A 24,128-nucleotide genomic window follows, 5' to 3' on the forward strand; every position below is an offset into this window, starting at 1 on the left:
ATACATTTGTTTTTTTATTCCAGAATCGATATCATTCATATTCAGTTGGTTTCTTTTAGTCTTTGCTTATAGACGAGGTGGATAGAAGTTACCACTTTTACTCCAGCAGAGGGCGAATGTATCTGTTGTTATCTAGGAGTATTACATGAGGTCATATCCTTTTCAAGCGGACACGAGAACGTTCCAGAAGTCTCCCACATATTGATAGCGGCTCCCTGATAGCCGCAAATTATACACAATATACTGGAAATCGATTTTTTTCTGACTTATCTTTTTCGATTTTTTAGACTACACTAAAGTGCACCCCTGCTTAATAAGGCTCAAAAATCGTTTTTCTCGCTGCACTCTTTGCAACAGCAACTTTGATTATCCATGGTGGGTTAAATGATTATAAAAGACATGTTGAGAGGAGTTTAACAGGTGTCATTTGTGCATTAGCATAGCTAACGTTATTTAAACTAGCTGCTAAGGAGCTACTCTATTGATGTCCTACGTGATGAGGACAAACTCCCTGTAGACTTGCTTAAAGTTGTAATAAAATTTCTTTTAAAAAAAAAAGGTTTTTAAAAAATAATAATATAATAGTACATATTAAGTACATTACATATGTACAAATACATATTTTAATGACACATTTAGCTATCAGCCTTGAGACTGCCAACACAATACTCAAAAAGAAGTATGTATATATATACAGTACTGTGCAAAAGTCTCAGGTGCCCTATTGGGTTTTTTTTTTTTCAGTACAAACCTTGTTATAGATTTTTATTTGATGACTTCTACATTATCGAGTCAGTACAAAAACATTTCAGAAATCCAAACATTAGTTTTCCAGCACAAAATGAAATGTTACAGAAGAATGTTTGTATGTCAGTAAAGAAAGCCATGTATTACTTAAGAAACCACTTTTCAGACAAAAAGAACACAATGAAGGCTGCTGGATTTTGGTGCAAAAAATAAGAAGCGAGTGTGACAGTCAAAGTCTCCAGAAGAACCGTGTCTGGTTCTGCAAGATGCTCAATAAAAATTACAGCTCATTTCCTTATAATACTGCAGAACATGAACCTGAGACTATTATGTTTATTTTTCAAGCAAACGGTGATCACACCAAATATTGCCTTTGTTCCATTTATTACTGTTTACTGCTCTTTATAGTATTTTTGAAGGCATGCTCTTCAGCATTTCTTTGCATGTGCCTGAGACTTTTGCACAGTACTGTGTGTGTGTGTATATTATGTTATATTATATTATATTATATTATATTATATTATATAAAGTGCCCTCCACTAATATTGGCACCCTTGAGCAAAGAAGGCTGTGGAAAATTTTCTTTAAATAGAGAGAGATTCTGTATGGAGGAATGGTCTCAGATACCTTGCCATGTATTCTCCAACCTCATCAGGCATTATAGGAGAAGACTCAGAGTGGTTATCAATAATTAGCAATAATTGTTGCACACCTACATTTAACAAAGATATATTTTTGATAAATCTGTGTTGTGTTTGGAATTGTTTGATATCCATGAGAGCAGAGTATTTTTGTGAATTTTTTGAACCAAAGATCAAAAGGTTAAACGATAAAGACAATTTTTCACAGCTTTCTTTGCTCATATTTAAGAAGGGTGCCAATATTAGTGGAGGGTACTGTGTGTGTGTGTGTGTTGCGGGACTGGTGGTGAAGATATTATCTCGCAAATCGATACTACTATTGTCCCAGCCCTAGTAAACTCTAAAGATCGTTGTGTGTGAAAACCCCAGGAGATGAGCAGTTTCTGATATACTCAAATAAACCTATCTGGCACCAACAATTAAGTCAGTGAGATCGTGTTTTCCCCCAGTTTGATACATGAAGCTCTTGACAGTATATTATGCATGGTTTTATGAATTGCACAGCTGCCACATGATAGGCTGGTTGGATAATTGCATGAATGAGCAGGTGTACAGATGTTCCTGTTTAAAGTGGTCGGTAGTAAATACAGTGTATTACAGTTTATTACCACAGTTGACCTCTCGATGAGTTTTCACCCATCTTCTCATTCTTACAGTATGTTTTTTGTTTCAGTATGTTGCAGATGGTAGTGCACAGTCCCTATTAACACTTTGCGTGCTCTCTCTCTCTCTTCTCTGCTCTCGTTTTCCTTCTAATATGAGAGTTTGTTGAAGGTGACTCATTCTTGAACTGCCATCTCTACCTCCGCATCTGTTCTGTTCTTATCTTATATTATCGTTTACAACCGCAGATGTCTACTCCACTCAACGTGCTTCACTGAGTTTACTTGTGTTTGTGTGTACAGTGTATACAGCAGGGGAAATAAGTATTGAACGCATCAACATTTTTTTCCAGTGACTATATTTCCAATGAGGCTATTCACATGAAATTTTCACCAGACTTTGATATTAACTCAAGAAATCCACAAATATAAAGAAATCCAAACATTAAAGTACATAAATAAAGTTACATGTAATAAAGTAGAATGACACAGGAAAAAAGTATTGAACACGCTAACTGAAATGTATTTAATACTTAGTGGAGAAGCCTTTGTAATGACAGCTTCAAGACACTTCCTGTATGAAGAAATTAATGGGCCGCAGTATTCACGTGTGATTTTTGGCCCATTCTTCTAAACATATTGTCTTTAAATCTTGTTGGATTCAAGTCAGGTGATTGACTGGGCCATTCTAAAATCTTGATTTTTTTCTCTGAAACCAATTGAGAGTTTCCTTTGCTGTATGTTTTGGATGGTTGTCCTGCTGGAAGGTCCACCCATGTCTCTTCTTCATCCTCCTGGTGGATGGCAGCAGATTCTTCTCAAGAATCTCCCGTTAAAGGGCTCCATTCATCGTTCCTTCAATTTTATATGAAGTCTGCCAGTACCATGTGATGAAAAACTACTGACTTCACTGTTGGTATAGTGTTTTTATGGTGATGTGCAGTGCCATTTCTTCTCCAAACATGGTGTGTAGTATGACAGCCAAAAAGTTCAATTCTGCTCTCGTCTGACCAGACTACACTCTCCCAGTATTTCCTAGGCTTGTCTAAATGAGTTGTAGCAAACTTTAAACGAGCTTCAACATGCCTTTTCTTTAGTAATGGAGTCTTGCGTGGTGAGCGTGAGCAGTGGAGTGCATTTCCTATTGTTTTCTCTGTGACGATGGCACCTGCTGTGTCCAAGTGTTTCTGGAGCTCTTTCCGAGTGGTCCTTGGCTCTTGGGCTATTCTTCTGCCTATTCTTCTGACTCCCTGGTCAGAAATATTGCGAGGATCTCCTGTGCGTGGCCGGTTGATGACGGAGTGATATTGCTTCCATTTGTGAATAATGGCCCCAATGGTGCTTACTGGAAGATTCAGAAGTTTTGAAATACGTCTGTATCTGATTCCATCAATATGTTTTGTAACAATAAGGTTGCGAACGTCTTGAGAGAGCTCTTTGCTTTTACCCATCATGAGATATTTCTTGTGTGATACCTTGTCTGGTAATGAAAAGCCTTTTTATAGACCATCAATTTACTAACCCAGCTGATATTAATTTGCACAGATAGGATGTATAATTACTTTCTAACTACTTACGGATTTCAGCTGGTTCCTTGCCTTACCTTGCCTTGGAAAACTGCTTTTTCTTAGCGTGTTCACTTTTTTCCCGTGTCATTCCACTTTATTACACACAACTTTATTTATGGACTTTAATGTTGTGAATTCTTTCTATGTGTGGATTTCTTGAGTTAATACTGATGTCTGGTGAAAAGTTCATGTGAATAACCTCATTGGAAATATATTTACTGAAAAAAATGTTGATGCCTTCAATACTTATTTCCCCTGCTGTACTTTTTACAGACAGCCATTAATCAACCTTTGAGCTTTACCCATGTCTAGATGGAGGAGCAGAAGGAAAAGACATTTACATTCATTAATTTGGCAGATGGTTATGTAATTCATTTGGCAGATGGAATGCTGCAAGATAGACTGAAACAAGGGTAAGATAGTTAAACAGAAAGATCTGAACACACACATATGGAGAAACACACATACTGGCTGGAATTAGTGCTAGCTTAGTGATGCAAAAAGTCCGTCTAACAATGAATTGTGCAATAAGTGAGGAATAATAAAAGACGCGGCATGCTGTGTTGGGAAAATACTCAACAACATGGTGCATGAATTTGCTTTCCACCAAGTTGATTATTTACTTCAGCATGTACTAAAGCATTTTATTCATCACACAATTTCAGTTAATATGTAATTAAGACAGATTTTTTTCCAGTTATAGTTACATTTTATGTTTGAGCAGTATCTGTTAGTTCTCTGTTTTCGCTTATATTACAGTAGCAATAAATGTTTTGTTTCCTTACCGTACTCATTTTCTCTCTCTGGAAGTTAAGACAAAAAAACAAACTAGTGTTGTTACAGAGAAACTGCAAAGCCGTTCGTCCTGAAGACTTTCTTGTGCTTTTCCTTTAACTGTTACAACGTGCTGACACTGGAGACTCCTTCCAAAAAAATCTTAAATAGCCATCCCCTCATAGAAAACGTCACCATATCAATAATTGCACACTTTTTTCATCCATTTATGTGAATTGTTCTCCATAGAGTATGAGTCCCTGTGTAAGTCGTTGGTATAGTTGAGAGTAAGCGCATTAATATAAACCTGGGATTTGCCTTGCAGCCAGATCTACCGTCAGAGCTTCTGTTATTGAAAATGAATTTTCCAACCAATCAGAATTGAGAATTCAAAAGTGCCGTGTTATAACACAATATGAAGTCAATGATAGTAACGTGTTAGTGAACATAGCCTTAGTATTTCTATGCTTGGATGACGATAAGAATCGCTGTTGCTCTATCCTAGGTGATGTTCATTCATTCCTTGCCACACGCTAGTTGTATGATGGTTTATATTACGAACCGGCTGACGGCTTTGACCTTCATTTTCTATTTATTTGGCAAGGAACATCCCATTAACGCAGGCCATCAATTTTCATTTCATTTAATGACCTGTTTTAATGTATATCGAGCATCCTCACAATGCCATAACCAGTTGCGGTCCAGGGTCCACAAGAGCATAATTGCCCCTGTCTTTGAGGTGAGAAGGATGGCACTTGTTTCTGCCATTTCAGTTAGAACAATATTAGTGAATTGTGGCCATCTGTGAACTCCTATATGGAAGCGGTCAAAGTTGTATGAGAACCAGTTTGGAAAGATCGCTTAATTCAGGAATCTTAGCTTTCTCTCTCTCTTGCTCTCTCTGATTTGTAGTTTGCACTAACTAAATAACTACACTGGAGAAAAATAAGGTCTAAAAATCTTTGTATGTGGACTATCGAAATAAAGAGTACTTGTGTCATATTAGGGGCCTGACGCTTACAATCATCTGACTCTTATTTTCCGCAAGAGAACCAGTGTGGCATATGAACAGCGAGTGTTAATTTCTCCTCTCTTTTAATTCATTCATTCATTTGGAGAAAGAGAAAGGATGAAGGAAGTTCAAGAAGTCTATAAATTTGTACTTCAAAGATGCATGTTTGTGTTCCTTCAGAGGTCATGACCTCTTCTTCAAGGGCACCATCAGTCAAGCCATCAAACGGAAAGAAAAGAAAAATTCAGTGTCACGATGTGCAGTGATGCCATTTGAGACACATTAGATCCACATTATCTTTTGACATTTCAGCGTTCAACTGCAGTCACTGGGGTTCGTGTCCAAGCAGAAATATTTCATCGCCTCATTCCTGAACATCTTCTGCCCTCTAGTGTTTGTTTGGTTCAGTCGATATTTAGTCCTTTTTATAACTTTTCAATGAAATCCCTAAATCATTCCTGATATACATGGGTCAGTTGGTTATTTAATAGTAAAATGTGCTGATTTATACTTAAACTAGTGAAAAGTAGATTTTAATGGAATCTAAATACCTAATATAAAGCAGAGGCTAAATATTTTATAAAGAAGGGAGGCATCAAACAAGTCATCTAGCCCATAATCAGATAGACAGAAAACCTGTTATCACTGTATGCCATGTTTAGACTACATTTGTCTAAGCTACAGACAATTCTCACTTTTAACCCTTACATTACATTTGAATCAAAATAGCCCATTAAACTCTAACATGGAGCAATTTGTTATTATTATTATTATTATTATTATTATTATTTTATTACAGATATCCTATTCACCTGAACAGAATGATAAAAAAGGTAAAAGTGTTAAAATGTCCTTTGTAAATCTGAAATAGATTATTACACTCCTCCTTTCTGTAATATACGCTTACATGTGCAAACACACCTGTTTTGGGGTGGATCTCTAAACATGTGAAGAGAATTGCCATTAAGATCACTGGACTGCTATACAAACAAATAATGATCCCGGGAGAAAGACATCATTTGTTGTGGTTTACCATTCGGCATTCACGCTCTGGGTTGTTTGTTTGTTTTTAACCCACTTTGATGTAAATGTGTGCTTGCATTACCACCTGCTGAGCCTCTTTGCACATACACAATGCCAAAACAATCTCCCCAGACCTTTAGTGACGCTTTAAAAGTCCTGTCCATTTTGTTTCCAACCTGGTTTTAAAGATGTGCACTTTTTGTATCACTCCACTTCAGTATAAAGAGGCTACTAACTAACTACTAACTATCACTCCACTTCAGTATAAAGAGGCTACTAACTAACTACTAACTACTAACTATTAACTACTAACTGAATATAACAAACCAAATTTGTTAATACGTAACGAGTAAACACAAACTCCGTTATCACTGAGCCATTACGCATTAGATGATGCAGGGTTTCTCAAAAGGTTTGCAGACAGAGATATGATGATAACATGGAGCGTAAGCCCAGAAACCCTGTTGAGGAACCTCATTTCTACCGTTTTTGTTAAATGTAGGTGTGCAACGATTATTGGCACCTTTTTAGTCAATACTTTGTGCTACCTCTCTTTGACAAGATAACAGCTCTGAGTCTTCTCCTGTAATGCCTGATGAGGTTGGAGAATACATGACAAGGGATCTGAGACCATTCCTCCATACAGAATCTCTCCAGATCCTTCAAATTTTGAGGTCCACACTGGTGGACTCTCCTCTTCAGTTCACCCCACTGGTTTTCTATGGGTTCAGGTCAGGGGACTGGGATGGCCATGGCTAGACCTTGATTTTGTGGTCAGTAAACCATTTTTGTGTTGATTTTGATGTATGTTTTGGATCATTGTCCTGCTGGAAGATCCAACCACGGCCAATTTTAAGCTTTCTGGCAGAGGCAGTCAGGTTTTCATTTAATATCTGTTGATATTTGATAGAGTCCATGAAGCCATGTATCCTAACAAATGTCCAGGTCCTCTGGCAGAAAAACAGCCCCAAAACATTAAAGAGCCACCTCCATATTTAACCGTGGGCATGAGGTAATTTTCCATATGGCTACCTCTCTGTGTGCACCAAAACCACCTCTGGTGTTTATTACCAAAAAGCTCTAATTTGGTTTCATCTCCCCACAGAACCCGATCCCATTTGAAGTTCCAGTAGTGTCTGGCAAACTGAAGATGTTTGAGTTTGTTTTTGAATGAGAGTAGAGGAGTTTTTCTTGAACCGCTTCCAAACAACTTGTAGTGATGTAGGGGACTTCGGATTGTAGTTTTGGAAACATTTCTGACCCCAAGACGCAACTAACTTCCGCTATTCCCCAGCGGTGTTCTATGGTAGAAATTTAGATAAACAGCAGTAGACTCGTCCTCTTAGGTGTAGAAATTTTATTACAGAGAGAGATGAATACAGGATAAAAGATGAGAGCACTCTGAAGCACTCCTCTCAGACATGCCCTATATAAGTTTTAAGATAAGGAGAGCTGGACATTTCGAAAAGGGAGTTCGAGGAGGTTTGAGCCAGTTTGGTGGTTTCACCATCAGATGTGCAGACATTACTGAAGACAATAACATGTTTGTCAATGAAATAGGAAAGAATGTTCTGTACTCATCTCCATGACATGACTGCAAGCGGCATTATTCACTAATGAACATGAGCAGAGTGAACAGAGCTATTACAAAGAAAAAAATTAATAATAATTAATAAACCAACCTGTTCACAGTATACTGAGACAAAATAGACACGTCCAATTCCAGGTTAATCCATAACATTTCCAGTTGACTGGAACTTCTTAATTATTACCCTGCTGGTGGAAATGGGCATTTTCCATGCTTGTGCTATTTTCTTATAGCCACTTCCCATTTTGTGAAGCTCAACAACCTTTTGCTGCATATCACAGCTATATTCCTTTGTCTTACCCATTGTTATGAATGACAAAGTGAATTTGGCCTATGTGTTACCTCATATTTATCAATATGATTTGTGGGTGCTAAACAGGAAGTCATGATTGAACAATTTCCTGTTTCTAGTCCCCCAGGTGTTCTAAAAAATGTAAAATATCAATGGGAATATACTTCAAATACATTTTTCTCATTAATTCTTAAGGGTGCCAATAATTTTTCAACACCTACCATTAACAAATTTTTTTTATAAACCTGTGTTGTATTTGTAGTTGTTTGATATCCATGAGTCCAGAGTATTTTGGTGATTTTTTTTAACAAAAGATCAAAAGTTTAAACAATAAAGACAATTTTTCACAGCCTTCTTTGCTCATATTTATCAAGGGTGCCAATATTAGTTGAAGGCACTGTACTTATGACCTTTCAGTCACTACCAACACCTCATGACCATAGGTGAGGATTGAGCAGTAAACAGTGAGCGTCATCTGCAAAATGAGCTCCTGCTTCACTACCACAAAATATTACACCAGCTGCTGCAGAACAGATCCGTTATTCAATCTCACTCTTTCTTTTTCCATCCCTCATGATTAAGATATAAAGATACTTAAACTCCTCCACCAGGGGTAATGTTTCTCCCCTCCCAGCAGTGGCTGTTGGAGCTTCACTTCAGATGGTGCCAAGAAAACATCATCTGCAAATAGAAAGAATGTTACCCAAAATTGAAAGAAATTACAAAAATGATGGTGGTGATGGAAATAGTTTTGTAATCCTTCACAGACTGATCTATCCAGAATTTCTCCAAGAGCACAGCAACCATTCATTCAGGAAATCACAAAAAGAAGACACATGGCAAAAATGGCATCCACGGAAGAGTGGCAAGTTGAAAACTACTGCTAACCCAGAAGAACAATAGGTAGGATTGGCAACCATTAACTTAACCTGTTCTGAGACCGTGAGCTGTGCTGAAAGTAGTGAGAGCAGCATCTTGTGAGGGATGGATACCATCCCACACTCAAAGGAAGAACCTCTCCTCCCACTGGTCAACCCCATCATACTTACGCTTCTTGCTAGCATAACTGGACTCACCTCTGTGTATAATACAAGTGTTGATTCAGGGTCTTACCATCAACTCTTGGGAGAGGGTGAAGGTGGCCACATGTGTTGCAGTACATGTTCGGTAAATTGAGGTTGTTAACAGAAATCAAATAAATACATCAAAACCATGACAAGCATTCTGGCTAGGTCAGCTGATGGAGGACAACATACCCCAGCCCACTTAGTTTCCACAAGACAGCCAGGAAGTCTTTCTTGATGGCCTCTAGCATGCCCAGCACTGAATGTGGAAAACATCACCTCAGTAAGAATCTGAAAATAAAAAGGAGGAGATTGTCACCTGGGACTCACAAAGACAGAAAGGTAGAAGGTTTAAAAGCAACTCAACATCCAGGTCACAAACTCACACTCAGTAGGAAAATCCAAAATAATATCCAGAACAAATCACAAGGCAAGGAAGGGACAAAATATCAATCATCAGAAGTTACAGCAAAACAGGAGAACTAGGAAAGAGGCAGAGACAATTCACAGGCAAACACCAACTAAACTACATTACTAAACACTTCACACCACAGTTCAAGTTCACATGTTTTATATCGCATGGGAACAGCAATCAATCAGGGTAAAGGAAGCAGAGCTTTTAAGATTCAGGAAAGGGTGCCCTCTAGTGGTGTGAAAGGGAGATGTCCAGGCAGGATGTGAAAGACATTGCAGTCATGTTAAATAGATGGGTCATTATATTGCTTAACTGCAGCTTGTCATCATAAACATAGATATAGGAAAAAAAAAAAAGATACTGACCTCTCATCACTTCTTTACTGACTTGCTTTGATGGAGCTGCTGGACATGTTCAAGGAAAGAAAATAAAAATATCAAACTCCTGCTTTTAATCTTATAAAAGTCATCAAAAGCAGAGATTTGTGCAGCCAACATGGAACTTCAACAACATTGGCTTTTTTCTTCTTCTTCAAACTAAATATCAGCCCCATGATTCCAAGTCTCTTACAGTACAACATAGTTCATCAATATCTACTACACACTGCTGAATTTTAATGCTTTTCAGAAGGTTTGGAGCACCTGCTTGCTGAGTCCGGCCTGCAAGAGCTTGTTGAAAGACTCCAGAGAGCATCCATGCTGGTGAACAGGAGGCTCAGCTGCTGGGGTCCATGAAATACAGGAACCGAACAATATTCTCCACCTGGAACAAGAAAACATTGATGCATTTAATCTGAAATCATGTTGTGGTCTACACAAAACATTGGCTATGTTTCTATAGTCAGTTTACATTGTTAATATTCTTACCTGAACCAGTGCACATTTTCACAAAACACCTTAAAGCTTATTTTTATTTCCTTTATATGTGGAACTGATGATCCTAGGCCGGTTCGAAATGCGGCATTTTAATGTTTAGTGTTTTTATTGATTTAATAGTAACATTTATTTCACAGTTGGGAATCAATGAGGAAATATGCATGGAGTTCAATGGAGTTCCACTTTTCAGTGGTTTGACTTGTGTTACACACAGGTGAGTCCAGTTATGCTAGCAAGAAGCGTAAGTATGATGCGGTTGACGAGTGGGAGGAGAGGTTCTTCCTTTGAGTGTGGGATGGTATCCATCCCTCACAAGATGCTGCTCTCAGTACTTTCAGCACAGCTCACGGTCTCAGAACAGGTTAAGTTAATGGTTGCCAATCCTACCTATTGTTCTTCTGGGTTAGCAGTAGTTTTCAACTTGCCACTCTTCCGTGGATGCCATTTTTGCCATGTGTCTTCTTTTTGTGATTTCCTGAATGAATGGTTGCTGTGCTCTTGGAGAAATTCTGGATAGATCAGTCTGTGAAGGATTACAAAACTATTTCCATCACCACCATCATTTTTGTAATTTCTTTCAATTTTGGCATAGTGTACTACTGGATAAGACCTTTTCACCCAGCCCTATGCTGTTGGGAAAACTTCATAAAACTCCACAAATCCTACAATCCTGAAGCAGATGTGAGGATTAATACACACACACACACACACACACACACACACACACACAATGTACTTGTACCTGACTGAGTGTGATGACTGCATTAGGTGAGAGTTGGAGTGAAGGTTGGGGATGTGCAAGAGTACACCAGGCAGAGGGAGTGCCTGCAGAGCACAGTGGTCTCTCAGAAGGACAGCCAGGCTATGAAGGCCAAAATTCAGTCAGCAGATTGCTCCAAGATCCTGACGGTATGATGGCTTTCTTATCAGCATTTTTGTCTGATTCAGGTTTTCTTCAGGAATCTGTCACTGTGTGTCTGTCACTTATTCAGGTTCTCCACAAGGGTGTGTGCTTACTCCACTAGCTTCTGTGCTCCTAATTGTTCAAAAGCAGGAAACTGGGATGAATGCACAGCAGTAGATTCTGAGGAATGGATGCATGTTTGCTTTTAAATATTGCTTGTATAACCACTTGAGATGGCCCAAGTCATGAATTTTCAGTGTTTATTAAAGATTGCTGATCATTGTAAGTGTAACTTGGATAAAATCGAGTTATGTCGGAACCCAGTAGACTTCTAAAATATCTTCTATTTTCTGACTGACAAAATGTGCAAAATCATTGCTACTAGGGACTGGGGGAATTCATTTGCTAGTTTCAAAATGGTGCTAATTAAGAACCCACTCTTATTTTTAGTGTCTTCTATGGAAAGCTTTATTCGTGTGCATCATCACACCATTTTAAGTTATAAACAATGTTTTGTAATTGCCGCCAGGCATTAAGTTAGCGTCACTTATTAAGCATATTGATTTACATAGTGTGATGCTACATCCCCACTGATAGGTGTCAGTATGGAAACCAAGATCGCTTTCCACCCAGAGAAACAAAAAAGCAAAAACGGCATCTTTAAAACATAAAATAAAATAAAAATAAAAATAAAAATCCTACATCTGGCTCCTTGTCACAGACGAACACAAACATGGATAGGTCAAGTAAAAAAAAAATGTCTACACAAAATAATTTTCAAACACATCTGACTGAGATTACGGATTGTATCAATGCACAACTTGACCCTTTGCTGGTGGTATCAGAGGATGGAGATGATGGTAGGTGACTTGTTTTCTCAGAGTTGCATTTATATTATGGGCTCATCAGCTCAGTACAGTAAGACAAGTTAAGTGCTTTAGAATATCCACAGAAAACATCAAGCTCATGCCTTAAGCGATACACTTTTGTTAAAGCTCAAACACAAATCACACTTCTATTTTCAAATATTAACTAAAGAAATTCTGTCATTCGTACTTTATTTGTAAATGAATCCGGGTCCAATTTGTAATAGTGTACTGATTTTACTCTGGTTGTGTGGAGTTACTTATATAACCAGAGGTCGAAGGTTAGGCATTGTACAATATTTGTTTTTTGTGAAATCCTGTACATAATCACTGAGAAAATGCATGCACCCATTCATGTTACTTCAATTATAATTCTACATGACATTTTGTGTTTATTTTTTACCCCAGAGGGAACCTCTCCACCGCTTAACTTGAAGAAAATTCTAGCCTTTACATCAGGATCCACTGCCATTTCTAGGCTGGGGTTCCCAGTTTCTGCACCAGCAGGTGAATGAAAGAAGCTTGTATTAAAGTGAGGGCCTATAATATATCATTTGTGTGTATTGTTACTTCTCTATATGGGTCATTCTACAGAAACGTGCACTTTTGGAATGGCAGAATGTCTAAAATGTATTTCTTTTTTTAACATTTAAACTTTGACCACATTATTACTTAAATCACTGGCTGTATGAATACACTTAAATGACAGCTTAATGATTTTTTTCTTTTTTTGTGCATTTATTTAAAGATGGCATGCACTGTCTATTTGTCACTGGTGTTACCTTACTCATTTGGAAATAATAAAGGCCTTTATAAAATATTATTTTTCAATCTCTTCAGCACATGTGGTTAGAGGTAGAGAATAACATTGATAATGCAACAAATCAGATTATTTTATTTAGATTTGTTATGGTTGAAGTGTGATTGATTGTTTTTTCAGTTGCAGAACCATGAATTCCCTATAAAAATGAAAATATAAAAAAAATAACTGCTATAAATGAGTAATGATGCAATCCTTGGAATGTGAACTCTTGAGTGTAGCAAAATGTAATGAATATAAAATTAGCATCATGTCAAACGTGACACATTTCATTTAAAGATACAGAAAAAACACACAGTGACACAAAGAAACACCAGTGCCATACAAGACCAGAGATCCTTATTCCTCAATTCTAATTAATTGGTTCCATTTGGCATGCAGTCAAACTCCTTGACAATAGGTCAAAACACTTGAACGTTCATAAACACCAGTTTAAGCATATTTGAACTCCATTAAGAGTAACAACTAAAAAGGCACAACAAAGACCATTATCTAAACTGCAGTTGTCTGCTACTATTTTATGTTATGCTATGTTACTAGGTTATAACTAAGAGGGGTAATCTGTACCCATTTTACAAGTTATGTTGCCTTATTTTACTTGTCTAGCTGTCTCAGAATGATCTCCCAGAACCTCTTGTCAATTTCAGCTGAACACCTATTCAATGCTAGGGGCTCTGGAATCAGGCACAGGATCTGGTCATCATGATACCAGTTAATATCATCTCTGGGGCTCGGACAGAAGAACTTATTCACTCCATTTCAGTGCATGCACTTGACTTCCACATTCATTTCCTCCACCTTCAATATTTTGCCAGGGTAGGGTTCTTCATCATCATAGTGAACAACACACCATTGCCCACTGTGATGGTGTTCGATGACATTGGGTCTAAACTCTTCATCCGTTTCATCAATTGCATCCATAGCTACAAGACTAACCTCTTCTAGACCATAGCATAAACAGTCAAACATTCCCTCAGCAGCCTGGCAGAAACAGCTGATCTCCCTGTATTTTAGAATGCCAATCAAATCAACCTTATTTGCCAATCAAATCTCAATCTCAAATGAATCCTCATTGTGCCCTTGATGGTGAACAGGGACACTTCTTTCAAACCTTCACCCTTCTTCTCAACTTCCTCCTCACTTACATAGAAGAGTTTAACTTTGCCTGTATCTTTTAGCAGTTGGAAAAAGGTATGTGTCTCTGCTCCGCCTCATGCTCCAGCTTCTTCTGCAGCTGGGAAATCTCTCGCTCCTGCTTCTCCACCTGCGCTGTGAGCCGCTGCCGAGTTTCTGACTCCGAACGCTCTAACGTGGCCTGAGAGAACACACGCACACACCCCTCAACACACAGCGTCCGCGTCAGGTGTCAGCGGTACGTCTGACGACGCCGAGGGCTTCTGTACCTGCATGGATTTCAGATTGGTGAGCAGGAGGTTCTGGTTCCTCTGCTGAGAGAGGATCGACTCCTTCTCCTGGCTCAGACTGGACTCCACCATCTTCAGCAAGTCTCTCTCCTTGCACAAGCCCTCTGCTCTTGCCAGTTTACTTTATTCTTCGTTATTACCCGAGCAAACGCATACTCGGAAAGGCAAAAAACGAGATGACGAGAAAATGTGCAGCCGCACAAACACACTTACTTCGACCATGGACAGTTTCTCTTTAGCTGCACGTAAGTCGTGTGTGAGAGCGTGGACGGTCTGCCCGCTTTTCTGCCCAGAGGCAGCCTTCTTCTGAGCCTTCTCCATTAGAGAGGCAATCTCCTTACGGTAACCTTCCACATTATCCTGCAGCATTTCATATCTGGCACACACACACACCACTTTTCAATACATCTGTGATAAAATACATTGTGGTGCAGTTTAATGTGTTTGGAGGCTGGAGCACTCACCGTTTAGAGGCAAACTCCAGCTTAGTGGAAACTGTGGCGTTCAGGGATCTCAACTCAGACACCTGCTCCTGCAGCTTCTCACACTGCTCGGTCAGAGCCTTCTCGCTTTCAGCCTTCTCTTTCTTATACCCTCCGAACACCTCTTGGAGCTACACACACCTTAGAAAGTTATTAAAACATGCCTAATTGAGTGTTATTTCAGAGTTACTGCAATGTGCATAAATAAACATCAGTATATCTAACAGCTAATCCGTACCATGCCTCGTCATATTTTGTACAGCAGTCACCTGATCTCTAGAGCGCACTCTGTATTAGCCGGTTCACACAGCCTCACCTGTTTCAGGGCAGCCTTGGCCTCCACCGTCTCCGTGGACTCTACTGCTGCGGTGGTGACGAGGCCGGTGGGCGTGGCTGCAGGGGAGCGATGGGGGGTGAAAGTGAGGGAGAACTCCTCTAACGAAGCGCCTAGGGGTCCAATCATTACGTTAATGCAAAAATGGTCTGAATTCTAAAAAGGGAAGCTGTTGTAGTAGTTTGTGTGAGGCTGCGTTCACCTTGCTGAGGGAAGCTGACACGGCACATGTCTCGCTGCCGCACGATGGATTCAACCTGCTGCACATGGCGTGCATGCTGCTCTCGGAGCTGCTCCAGCTCGATCCAGGCCTTCTCCAAACTAATCTGTAGCTCTGTCTGTCTGCAAATGCACACACAATAGTGGCTTGGGTTCTTCACAGGATAGAGGTAAGAATAAAGAAACTCGAAGTAACCCTGCTCTCCTGAGCCACCCCACCCCCATACAAAAAGCAGTTAGCCGCTCACTTGCGCGTCTGCGAGCTCACGCAGGGCCACCAGGAGGCGCCGGTTCTGCTGCTGTAGCTCCGCCACGCCGCGGAACGTGACCAGGTGCTGCGAGATTACCTCAGACGCACTGCTCACGTTCGCCGAGCTCACGTCTTCCTCGTCGCGGACCATGTGGTTCCCACGCGCCTCCTCCAGCTCAATCAGTAACACCTGAACCTGAGAACAGAACATACCCTCTGGTTTTAGTTAATTAAAAAGGGCATTCTAGCAGAGCTCCAAAAATACAAACAAATGAGATATAAAAATATACGTGGACAACATGGTGCCATTTACTCCCATTTTGCAGCCTAATTTCGGTCGAATTGAACGCCGCCATCTTGATTGTGTTTGCGTAGTAGGTCAAAACTGGAACCATAAAGACCTGTACCAAACAACCCGCCCCAAAGAAAAAGCCTCACCTGGTGAGCCATGTCACACAGCTGCATCTCAAACCTCTGATTGTCTCTCTCCAGCTTGGAGGCGTGCTTGTTGGCTTCGTCGGCCTCCTCCTGCCACACCGAGACACTGGATTACTCAACGCTAACTGAAGACTACTTGAAAAGTTAAACCAAAGTTGGTACATATTGTGGATGAAGGTAGCTCCTGCTCCTAGCGCTTCTCTGGCAAGCACATACGACGTCACTAGAAAAGCTGCATGATGCTAGTTCACGTCGGACCCGTCTCATTCCTTACCTGCTCAGCGTGCTCCAGCTTGGCAGACAGACTGGCCACGGATATCTGCGCACGCTCCAGCTCCTCCCTCTGCCTCTTCAGTATGTGCGCTTTAGCCTCCACCTCCTGCACAATGTCATCCAGGTACTTGTTCACACGTTTGTTCTCCACCTTCTCCAGCTGCAGCTGCAGCTGCTCCAGGGACTCTAGGTACGCCATGTAGAGCTGCAGAGCAAGCACGTGGAAACACGTTTAACAGCGACGCACGCGCTGCAGCACCACTCGATTTCCAGTTGTCGGTCTGCCCTATTAAATACTTGTCCCTGGGTGAAGTACCTCGGTGAGCTTCATGCTCGGCCTGATCTTGGCGACTGCTGCCACGGTGGGAGACATCGTGCTGAGCTGTTTGTCTGGGAGAACCGGTGCAGACGTGGTTCCGGCTGTCAAAAGAAAGAATAAGCGACTTTACGTGTTTATTATTTAAGGGGAGTGACGACGCTGACTTCGCAGTGTTGCTGACCTCGGCGTGCGGTGTCCGACAGAACATCATTGGCATTGTCCAGCTCTTTCTCCAGGATGCTAATGTGCTCCATCAGCTCGGCCACGTCCTTCCTTTTGCGGCTCTCCGCCTCGGCCAGCTGCATCTCCATAGCTTTGTGAGCTGTCCGCAAAACATTCCACATGTTTAATAAACCTAACGTGTGAACATCTGTACCGATTATTACATACGTTTCACTCCTCCTCCAACTGCTCTGGGAGCAGAAAGAGCTTTTTGTAACTTAATAATAATTATTTAATTTTAGGTGTGGATTTTATTCTGAGCCAACTGAGTGAAAACACTGATCTGAACGGTTCCTAATTTAACCCTCTTACCCCTAAGTTCCCACAGTATTATGTCCCATAACCCTATATTCCCCATAGAAACAGCACGCCAACCCTGAGTTCCTGGGCCAAAATCAACATTTTAATTTTAACATTTTTAGGCCTTGAAACAACTTATAATGTATTTGTGTAATATTACTTTGAAAATGAAACAGTTCAGTGTTTTTACTAAACTTGGAGCACAATTCTTAACTAGAGAAATTACGAAAAAATGCTCGCTAAAATCCTTCTACTCATTTAGAAGTACCATACGAGCATCAGCGTGGTCAATGCCTTTGAATAAATTCAAGTAAATAATAAATAAATAAATGCATTTTGGCGCCTAAAGTCAAGTCTCTGGTGATAATCAGACCAGCAGGTAGTGTTTTCACGAATGCACAGAGATGGTCAGGTTATGACTCCAGACCCCTGCAGTGTCAGTCGCAGTGGTCGATGCTGAAGATGAAGACGGATCAGGGTCACTATCAGTTTCGGTTTCAACATCGCCTGAACTTTAACTGCTGTCACTATCTAACTAGAACCAGAAGATACGACCACATCACCCTGATCTTCTCAACACTGCATTGGCTCCCAGTGAAATCTCACGTTGATTATAAAATACTATTACTGACCTATAAAAGCACTAAACGGTTTTGCGCCACAGTATCTAAGCGACCTTTTGGTTTTCTATGATCCACCACGCCTACTTAGATCAAAAGATGCAGGCTATTCGCCGGTACCTCGAATAGCGAAGGCTACGGTAGGGGGAAGAGCTTTCTCTTACAGAGCCCCACAGTTATGGAACAGTCTTCCAATTAGTGTTCGGGACTCAGACACAGTCTCAGTGTTTAAATCTAGGCTTAAATTGTATTTGTTTACTCAAGCCTACCCTCACTAGACTTTCTGTTACGCTAAGAACAGTCCTAATAATCTTTTCTCTCCCTCTCTCCTTCTGTCGAGCCACACATGATTTTATGGAGATATTAGAGATCCTGATCCTTTCTGCTCTCCGGACCTGCCTGATCCGTTTCGGATGTCCTACCTCTGGATGGAGCTCTCATCTACTCCAATTCCAGATTGCTGGGACTACGGCTGCTTCTAAGGCCAAACAGACTTCATATGAATCCATAATGAACTTTCTCACACTACCTGTTGTTACCCAGATGAGGATGGGTTCCCTTCTTAGTCTGGTTCCTCTCAAGGTTTCTTCCTCTTAACATCAGTTTTACCTTGCCACCGATCGTGGCTCACCCAGCTGCTCGTCCCTGTCTGGGGCGGCGCACTCTATCCAGCTCTTCCTCGAGTCGTACAGAGTGGTGGACGTGTGGTGATTTCACAACCCTACTTTCCAGGAGTTACTCCTTTTTCTCCTCAGTTCATAATACATATTCCCGTATAGACTATTTCTTTTTGGACAAAAGAATGCTTTCCCTCATAGCCAGATGTGATTATGGACCTACAGTTTCAGATCACTGCCCCTTGACTATGAGAATGCACATCCTGGATACACAATCCAATTACTTAATCCTCTGCTTCTGTCGGATCTGAAATTTCGTTTTTTTGGGATATTAATCAAACACCGGAAATGTCCTCCTTGACGATTTGGAAGTCGCTGAAGGCTTATTTACGAGGTCAGGTCATCTCATACTGTGCTAACCAGAGGACAGTGAGCACTGCTTGACTTAAAGAACTGGCAGAAGAGATTCTTGGGCTGGAAAGGGCACACAGCCAGCTACCTTCTGCAGATTCTACGAAGAGGCATTTGTCACTGTATACTGTACACAACACATACACACACACAACGGACCGACCGTGCCGTCGCTGCGCCGAGATATCGAGTATGTAATATGTATGTTCTTTGCGGGGGGTTGTTTATTTGGTCGTTTGGTGTTGTATGTTTAATTTGAAAAATGCTACTAAAGAAACCTTGATTTAAAAAAGGCTAGCAAGCTAACCCCATAAAGGTAATATCAGTAGCCACAAACCCCTGCTGAGACAGAAACCAGCCGAGTTTACTAATCACAACGGAGCTAGCTAACCACAGCAGAGCTGTTTGTAGCTCTGACGTCTGCCAGCCTGTCCCCGAGCCGTTTCAAATCCTCTGCAGGAGAAAGAAATACATTCACAAGTTCCACACCATCTACAGTTTCACAGCACAGCTGGTGATTCCATAAACAAACAGTGTCCCCGTTTACCGCTCTGGCCCTCGACCTCCCGCGACGTCCGTTCCAGCGTGCGCACCAGGTCTCACTTATCAGCCTCCAGGTCTTCCTTTAACTTGGAGAGCTCCTTCTGCACGGCGACACAGAACGCACGCGAGTACACGTCACATCCGAGGAGACACACCCATGGACTCCATACGTTTTAAGAATGTGTGCTGTTATTATTATTATTATTATTATTATTATAATTATAAGGCGTCTTCAGGACTATGACCGGAGGCCATCTGACAAATTTTGTAACAGCGCCACCTTCTGGTAAAAAGTTACAATAACATGCTTAAAAATGCTTACATCTAGCTACCTTTTCTTGCTCCTCCTCCTCCAAATTTTGCTCAAATCTCACATAAAAAGGAACTCTGATATTCAAAACCGTTCTCCCATAACAGACTGGCAAACGTGTGAAACTACAAATCATTCCTGCATCCCTTTGCCTGTAATCATGGCTCTGCTTTCCTGTGATTGCTTATGCAACAATTGTCTTCTGGGTGCTCGGACCCCATCTTTATTATTATTATTATTATTATTAAAGTTATGCTTTTTTCACACGTGCTGATTATCATTAGCTACGGTAGAAATATAGGTAGGTCTAGTATCGCTGAAACCTTTTCCACTCCAGCTGAAATAACTGAGCTTGGTGGGATAATATTCAGCGTTAGATTATTTTAGTGCACCAAACCATCTTTAAGCGTTGTTATTTTTTATCTTATTGAGACGTTGGGATTGATATCCGTCTCCTGCTACGAGTGAACAAGTCCAAAGAACTTCCTGCGTGTGAGAAAAGTCAAAGTGTGTGTGTGTGTGATGTCTGAAGCCAGCCTAAATGTGCCAGATATGTTTTTTAAAAAAATAAATAAATGATGTTTGTGCTTTTGTGAACTCAAAAAATCTGTTCAGAAGTCCACTTACTCTTTAGATCTTGGTATGATGACACCATACACTTCAATAGCAAAGGGAACACCAGACACTAGATATGAGAGGGGTATAAATAAGACCGGTTCCACCTGCACTCCTTAAGCAGGTTCTAATCACTGGCTCCCTATCTTCAACACATGATTCTTATTTTATGGATTTGAATGTGTATGTACCTTATACATGTTGCTGATCTTTTTTTTTTGTTAATTTTAATTGTGAAAATTACTACAAAATGTAAATTTTATGTGTCATTTATAAATGTGTCACAATAAAGTTGACAGATTATATCAACTTTATTAATAGGCTGCGACCCGTTCGCAGCTCAAGTGCAAAGCGAAAACAAGTACAGCGGAAGGCAGACGTGAAGCTGAGGATGAGTTTATCGCTAAACGAGGAGCTACATCTACAATCTGGAACTGGTTTGGTTACAGAAAATCACTTTTACTTTTAGATCAATGTTTGTGTTTCTGAGGCTCATAAGACTGCATGCAGCGGTCACTTGTAGCCAAAAACAGTGGTGAACGGTGCTATATTTATATCTTCACTGATATTTTTATCGCAATAAATACCGGAACATATCCTGATATAGTTTTAAGTCCATATCGTCCATATGGTTTTAAGTCCATAACAGGATTTTTCCAATCCATTTTATATTAGCCTTACAGTATGTGTTAAGTCCCTGCGTATAACAGGTTACTACACAGTGTCAGCGAACAGTTGAGGAACGCACGTACAGGGACTCTATGGTTTTATTACCGAGGTAACCAGGACAAAGACGCAGTCCAAAAATGCGGTCAAAAAACATGCAAGGGTCAGGTGATGAGCAAACTGCATAAACAAGGGCAGGCAAGAGCAAAAAAAAAACATGTGAATAGCAAAAACTAGGTCAAAACCAGAGAAACAATCGATGAATCTTGAAGCTTGTGGCATAGACTGGTACAAAGAGCCACAGCGCATTTACTTCACAGAACTGTGTCTGTTTAAACTGTGAGAATGGTGGTGATTGTGATTGAGTCCAGGTGCGTGTGATCAGTAATCTGGTGAGTGTGAGACAATCGACGATAGTCGAAAGACGATACTGTGATTAAGAAACTACCATGTTAACAGCAATTATTGATGACTTAATCCAGCTAAAGTCATAGTCGAAGTAAATACAAATCATCAGATATGTACACACCTTAATTACACTATTAACACCGTGTGGGAGTTTTCACCGCATTTTGCGACAGGACACGTACACACACGGCAGTGCTCAACCGTTTTACGGCAAGCAAGAGAGCACGGCTGCGTCCGAAACCACGTCCTTACCTACTATATAGCAGGTGAAATACATTTATCTCGGCTACTATACAGTAGGTAAATACGTGGTTTGGGACACAGCCCACGGCTTCAAGCAGCCGTCTATTTGCGGTTATAGCATGATAAATAATTAACTGCACTCGAAGCTTTTGTGAAATTAAAACTGAAACACCCAAAACTGTATACGGTACCATAACGAAGACCAACTGTATGTCGATACATGAAATTCTGGAGGGACGTCGGACGGCGTGGCGCAGTGACGTAATGACGTGTGACGTTAATCGAGCTATGTTCTATAACATGTAAAACGGGAACATGAAAGGAATATTCTAAAAGCGACTCATGTAAACACCTTAATCAGAATATTGTCTTATTCAGAATAAGGTCAATAATTAGATTACTGCTGTCAATGTAAACGTAGTCTGTGAGAGAGTCTGGCCCTGCATCTCAATTCGTCTACTTATACTATACACTAAAAGTATGTACTCTTTTGTTTTTGTGTGAAGATAAAGTACATAATTTTGAGCGTGTAGAAAAAGTGTATGCAAGTACTGGGACATACTAACACGTCATGTAAGGGAAGAGAACGTTGTTGCCTAGATATATGCACACTGTCACCGTAAACACACTCCTCGCGACACAACAACAACAGAAACCTATGAAACGTAGGAATATTACGATATAAGCATGAAAAGTGAAAATATGTGACTTTCAATGGTTGTCGTTGCACATTTACTGTAGAAGGTTAACACTAGAGATGGCGCTGATCGATATTGGGCCGGTTCTAGCAAAACAAAAAAAAAATGGAATTGGATTTAGAAAAGAATTTTATTTTTGGAACTGGAAATACTTACATATAAAGATACTTCACTGTTTTGTTTTGTCTTTTGTTAGGAGGGGGTTTATTAAATTACACCACTCTATACTTGATTATATTTTATAAGACCATGGTCTGTCTGAATACTCGATTCTGATTGGCTGATTGGAAGGTGTGAGTTCATACCGTTGAATGCACAGCTAGTTCCAGTCAGTTTAATCACCCTTGTAAATTAATGCTGCCTATAAATATAAATGATTGTAACCATAGTAACAGTTACAGCTGCATACAGTAATTAAATGCAGCTTCATTGTTAGTAGAGATGCAGCACAGATGCAGGTAATTCACACACATACACTCTCTCTCTCTAATAACTATTCATTATAATTCATTCAAATAAATGTAATTTTATGGCACTACTTTATCTCTGTGTATGATTTAGAGCAGGCGGAGTTCTAGATCTAACGACCCGTATATAAAATAACTAATGCAAATTAACTGTTATTTTTGTCCTTTTGCTTAAATCAATGACAGCTTTAAGTTTAAGCAAGTGACCACGGTATAAGCAGGTTAATCCATGACTCAAGGTTTTTCTCATCACATTTTGAAGCTGAAGGTGAAAACCAGGGGCCCCTGAGACGTGCATTATTAAAAAATCAGTACCATAAAACGTACTGTATTCACATCTTATTTGGGCAGATGCCCTCCTGACAAATCTGTGCACTCAAATCGATCGCAGTCTTACACCGACTGGTCTTGTGGGTTTTATTTCCCGACTGGCATAAAATCTGAAATCGAGCTAATTACTTACATACATACATTGCATTGTTGTCCAATACTGTCGGGTTTACACATCATACACCGTGTCGAAGTTAAGATTAGACAAATAGTCATTATATTAATTATTGCTATGAAAAGTAATTATACCTTTGTGTAGTAAAAACATACGTTCTCAAACTCCGTTATCATTCGTTTCGCCTTGTTCGCATTCGTTTTGTAGTATTACTTACTACAAAATCATACAAAAAATTTTATTTATTTATTTTTTGCTAGTGCACAACTGCTTAGAGACTCTTATTGCTTATTTTACAATATTGCTTATCTTGCTTATTTTACAATAAAACGAGTTTAGTGTGTCATCAATAAAAACCCACAGTGCAGGTATGAAAGTACCTTCATCCAAGTAAGTAACAGGGAAAGAGCTAGAAGCAATGCAAATGCTATTGTGGCACAGCATATCCATTTAGCTTGTTGTCTAGCCTGTACAAACATGAACACACTCCTTGAACTTTAGCTTAATGAACTGTTATTGCTTTGCAATACTGCTTTAATTACTCAGGCTGAATTCTTATATATAAAAAAGAAATACATGTATAAAAATGGCACTGTGTGTCAATCCCAAGTCTAAGGTCCTCACAAGCTTATA

At 40.0% G+C, this 24,128-nt stretch overlaps 3 protein-coding genes and 1 long non-coding RNA gene across 4 annotated transcripts in view; 1 reads left to right on the forward strand and 3 right to left on the reverse strand.

The window, feature by feature from the left end:
• mei4 (meiosis-specific, MEI4 homolog (S. cerevisiae)) overlaps nt 1–11,610 on the forward strand; it is a 119,477-nt gene extending 107,867 nt beyond the window's left edge. The window contains exon 4 of the mRNA XM_053645659.1: nt 11,370–11,610. Within this exon, the coding sequence (XP_053501634.1) occupies nt 11,370–11,516 (147 nt within the window). The 3' untranslated portion in view covers nt 11,517–11,610. The remainder of the gene's footprint in view (nt 1–11,369) is intronic.
• Nucleotides 8,988–10,667, reverse strand: LOC128620545 (uncharacterized). Its single transcript, XR_008388162.1, has 3 exons — nt 10,368–10,667; nt 10,092–10,130; nt 8,988–9,602 (listed from the first exon to the last, which is right to left on the reverse strand). It is a non-coding gene; the product is annotated as an uncharacterized LOC128620545 (long non-coding RNA).
• A 2,521-nt stretch (nt 11,611–14,131) lies between the features above and the next one.
• Nucleotides 14,132–14,699, reverse strand: LOC128620533 (nucleoprotein TPR-like). Its single transcript, XM_053645673.1, has 2 exons — nt 14,595–14,699; nt 14,132–14,506 (listed from the first exon to the last, which is right to left on the reverse strand). Exons 1-2 carry the CDS (start codon nt 14,685–14,687, stop codon nt 14,366–14,368), a joined length of 234 nt encoding a protein of 77 aa, XP_053501648.1. The 5' UTR covers nt 14,688–14,699; the 3' UTR covers nt 14,132–14,365.
• A 793-nt stretch (nt 14,700–15,492) lies between these two features.
• Nucleotides 15,493–24,128, reverse strand: part of LOC128620552 (nucleoprotein TPR-like) — a 28,049-nt gene continuing 19,413 nt past the window's right edge. Inside the window, exons 2-7 of the mRNA XM_053645691.1 lie at nt 17,112–17,252; nt 16,928–17,031; nt 16,613–16,816; nt 16,339–16,428; nt 15,899–16,096; nt 15,493–15,773 (exon numbers count right to left, since the gene is read on the reverse strand). Of these exons, the coding sequence (XP_053501666.1) occupies nt 15,753–15,773; nt 15,899–16,096; nt 16,339–16,428; nt 16,613–16,816; nt 16,928–17,031; nt 17,112–17,252 (758 nt within the window). The 3' untranslated portion in view covers nt 15,493–15,752. The remainder of the gene's footprint in view (nt 15,774–15,898; nt 16,097–16,338; nt 16,429–16,612; nt 16,817–16,927; nt 17,032–17,111; nt 17,253–24,128) is intronic.

Source organism: Ictalurus furcatus, chromosome 2 (genome assembly GCF_023375685.1).
Source record: "Ictalurus furcatus strain D&B chromosome 2, Billie_1.0, whole genome shotgun sequence".
NCBI classification, from domain to species: domain Eukaryota; kingdom Metazoa; phylum Chordata; class Actinopteri; order Siluriformes; family Ictaluridae; genus Ictalurus; species Ictalurus furcatus.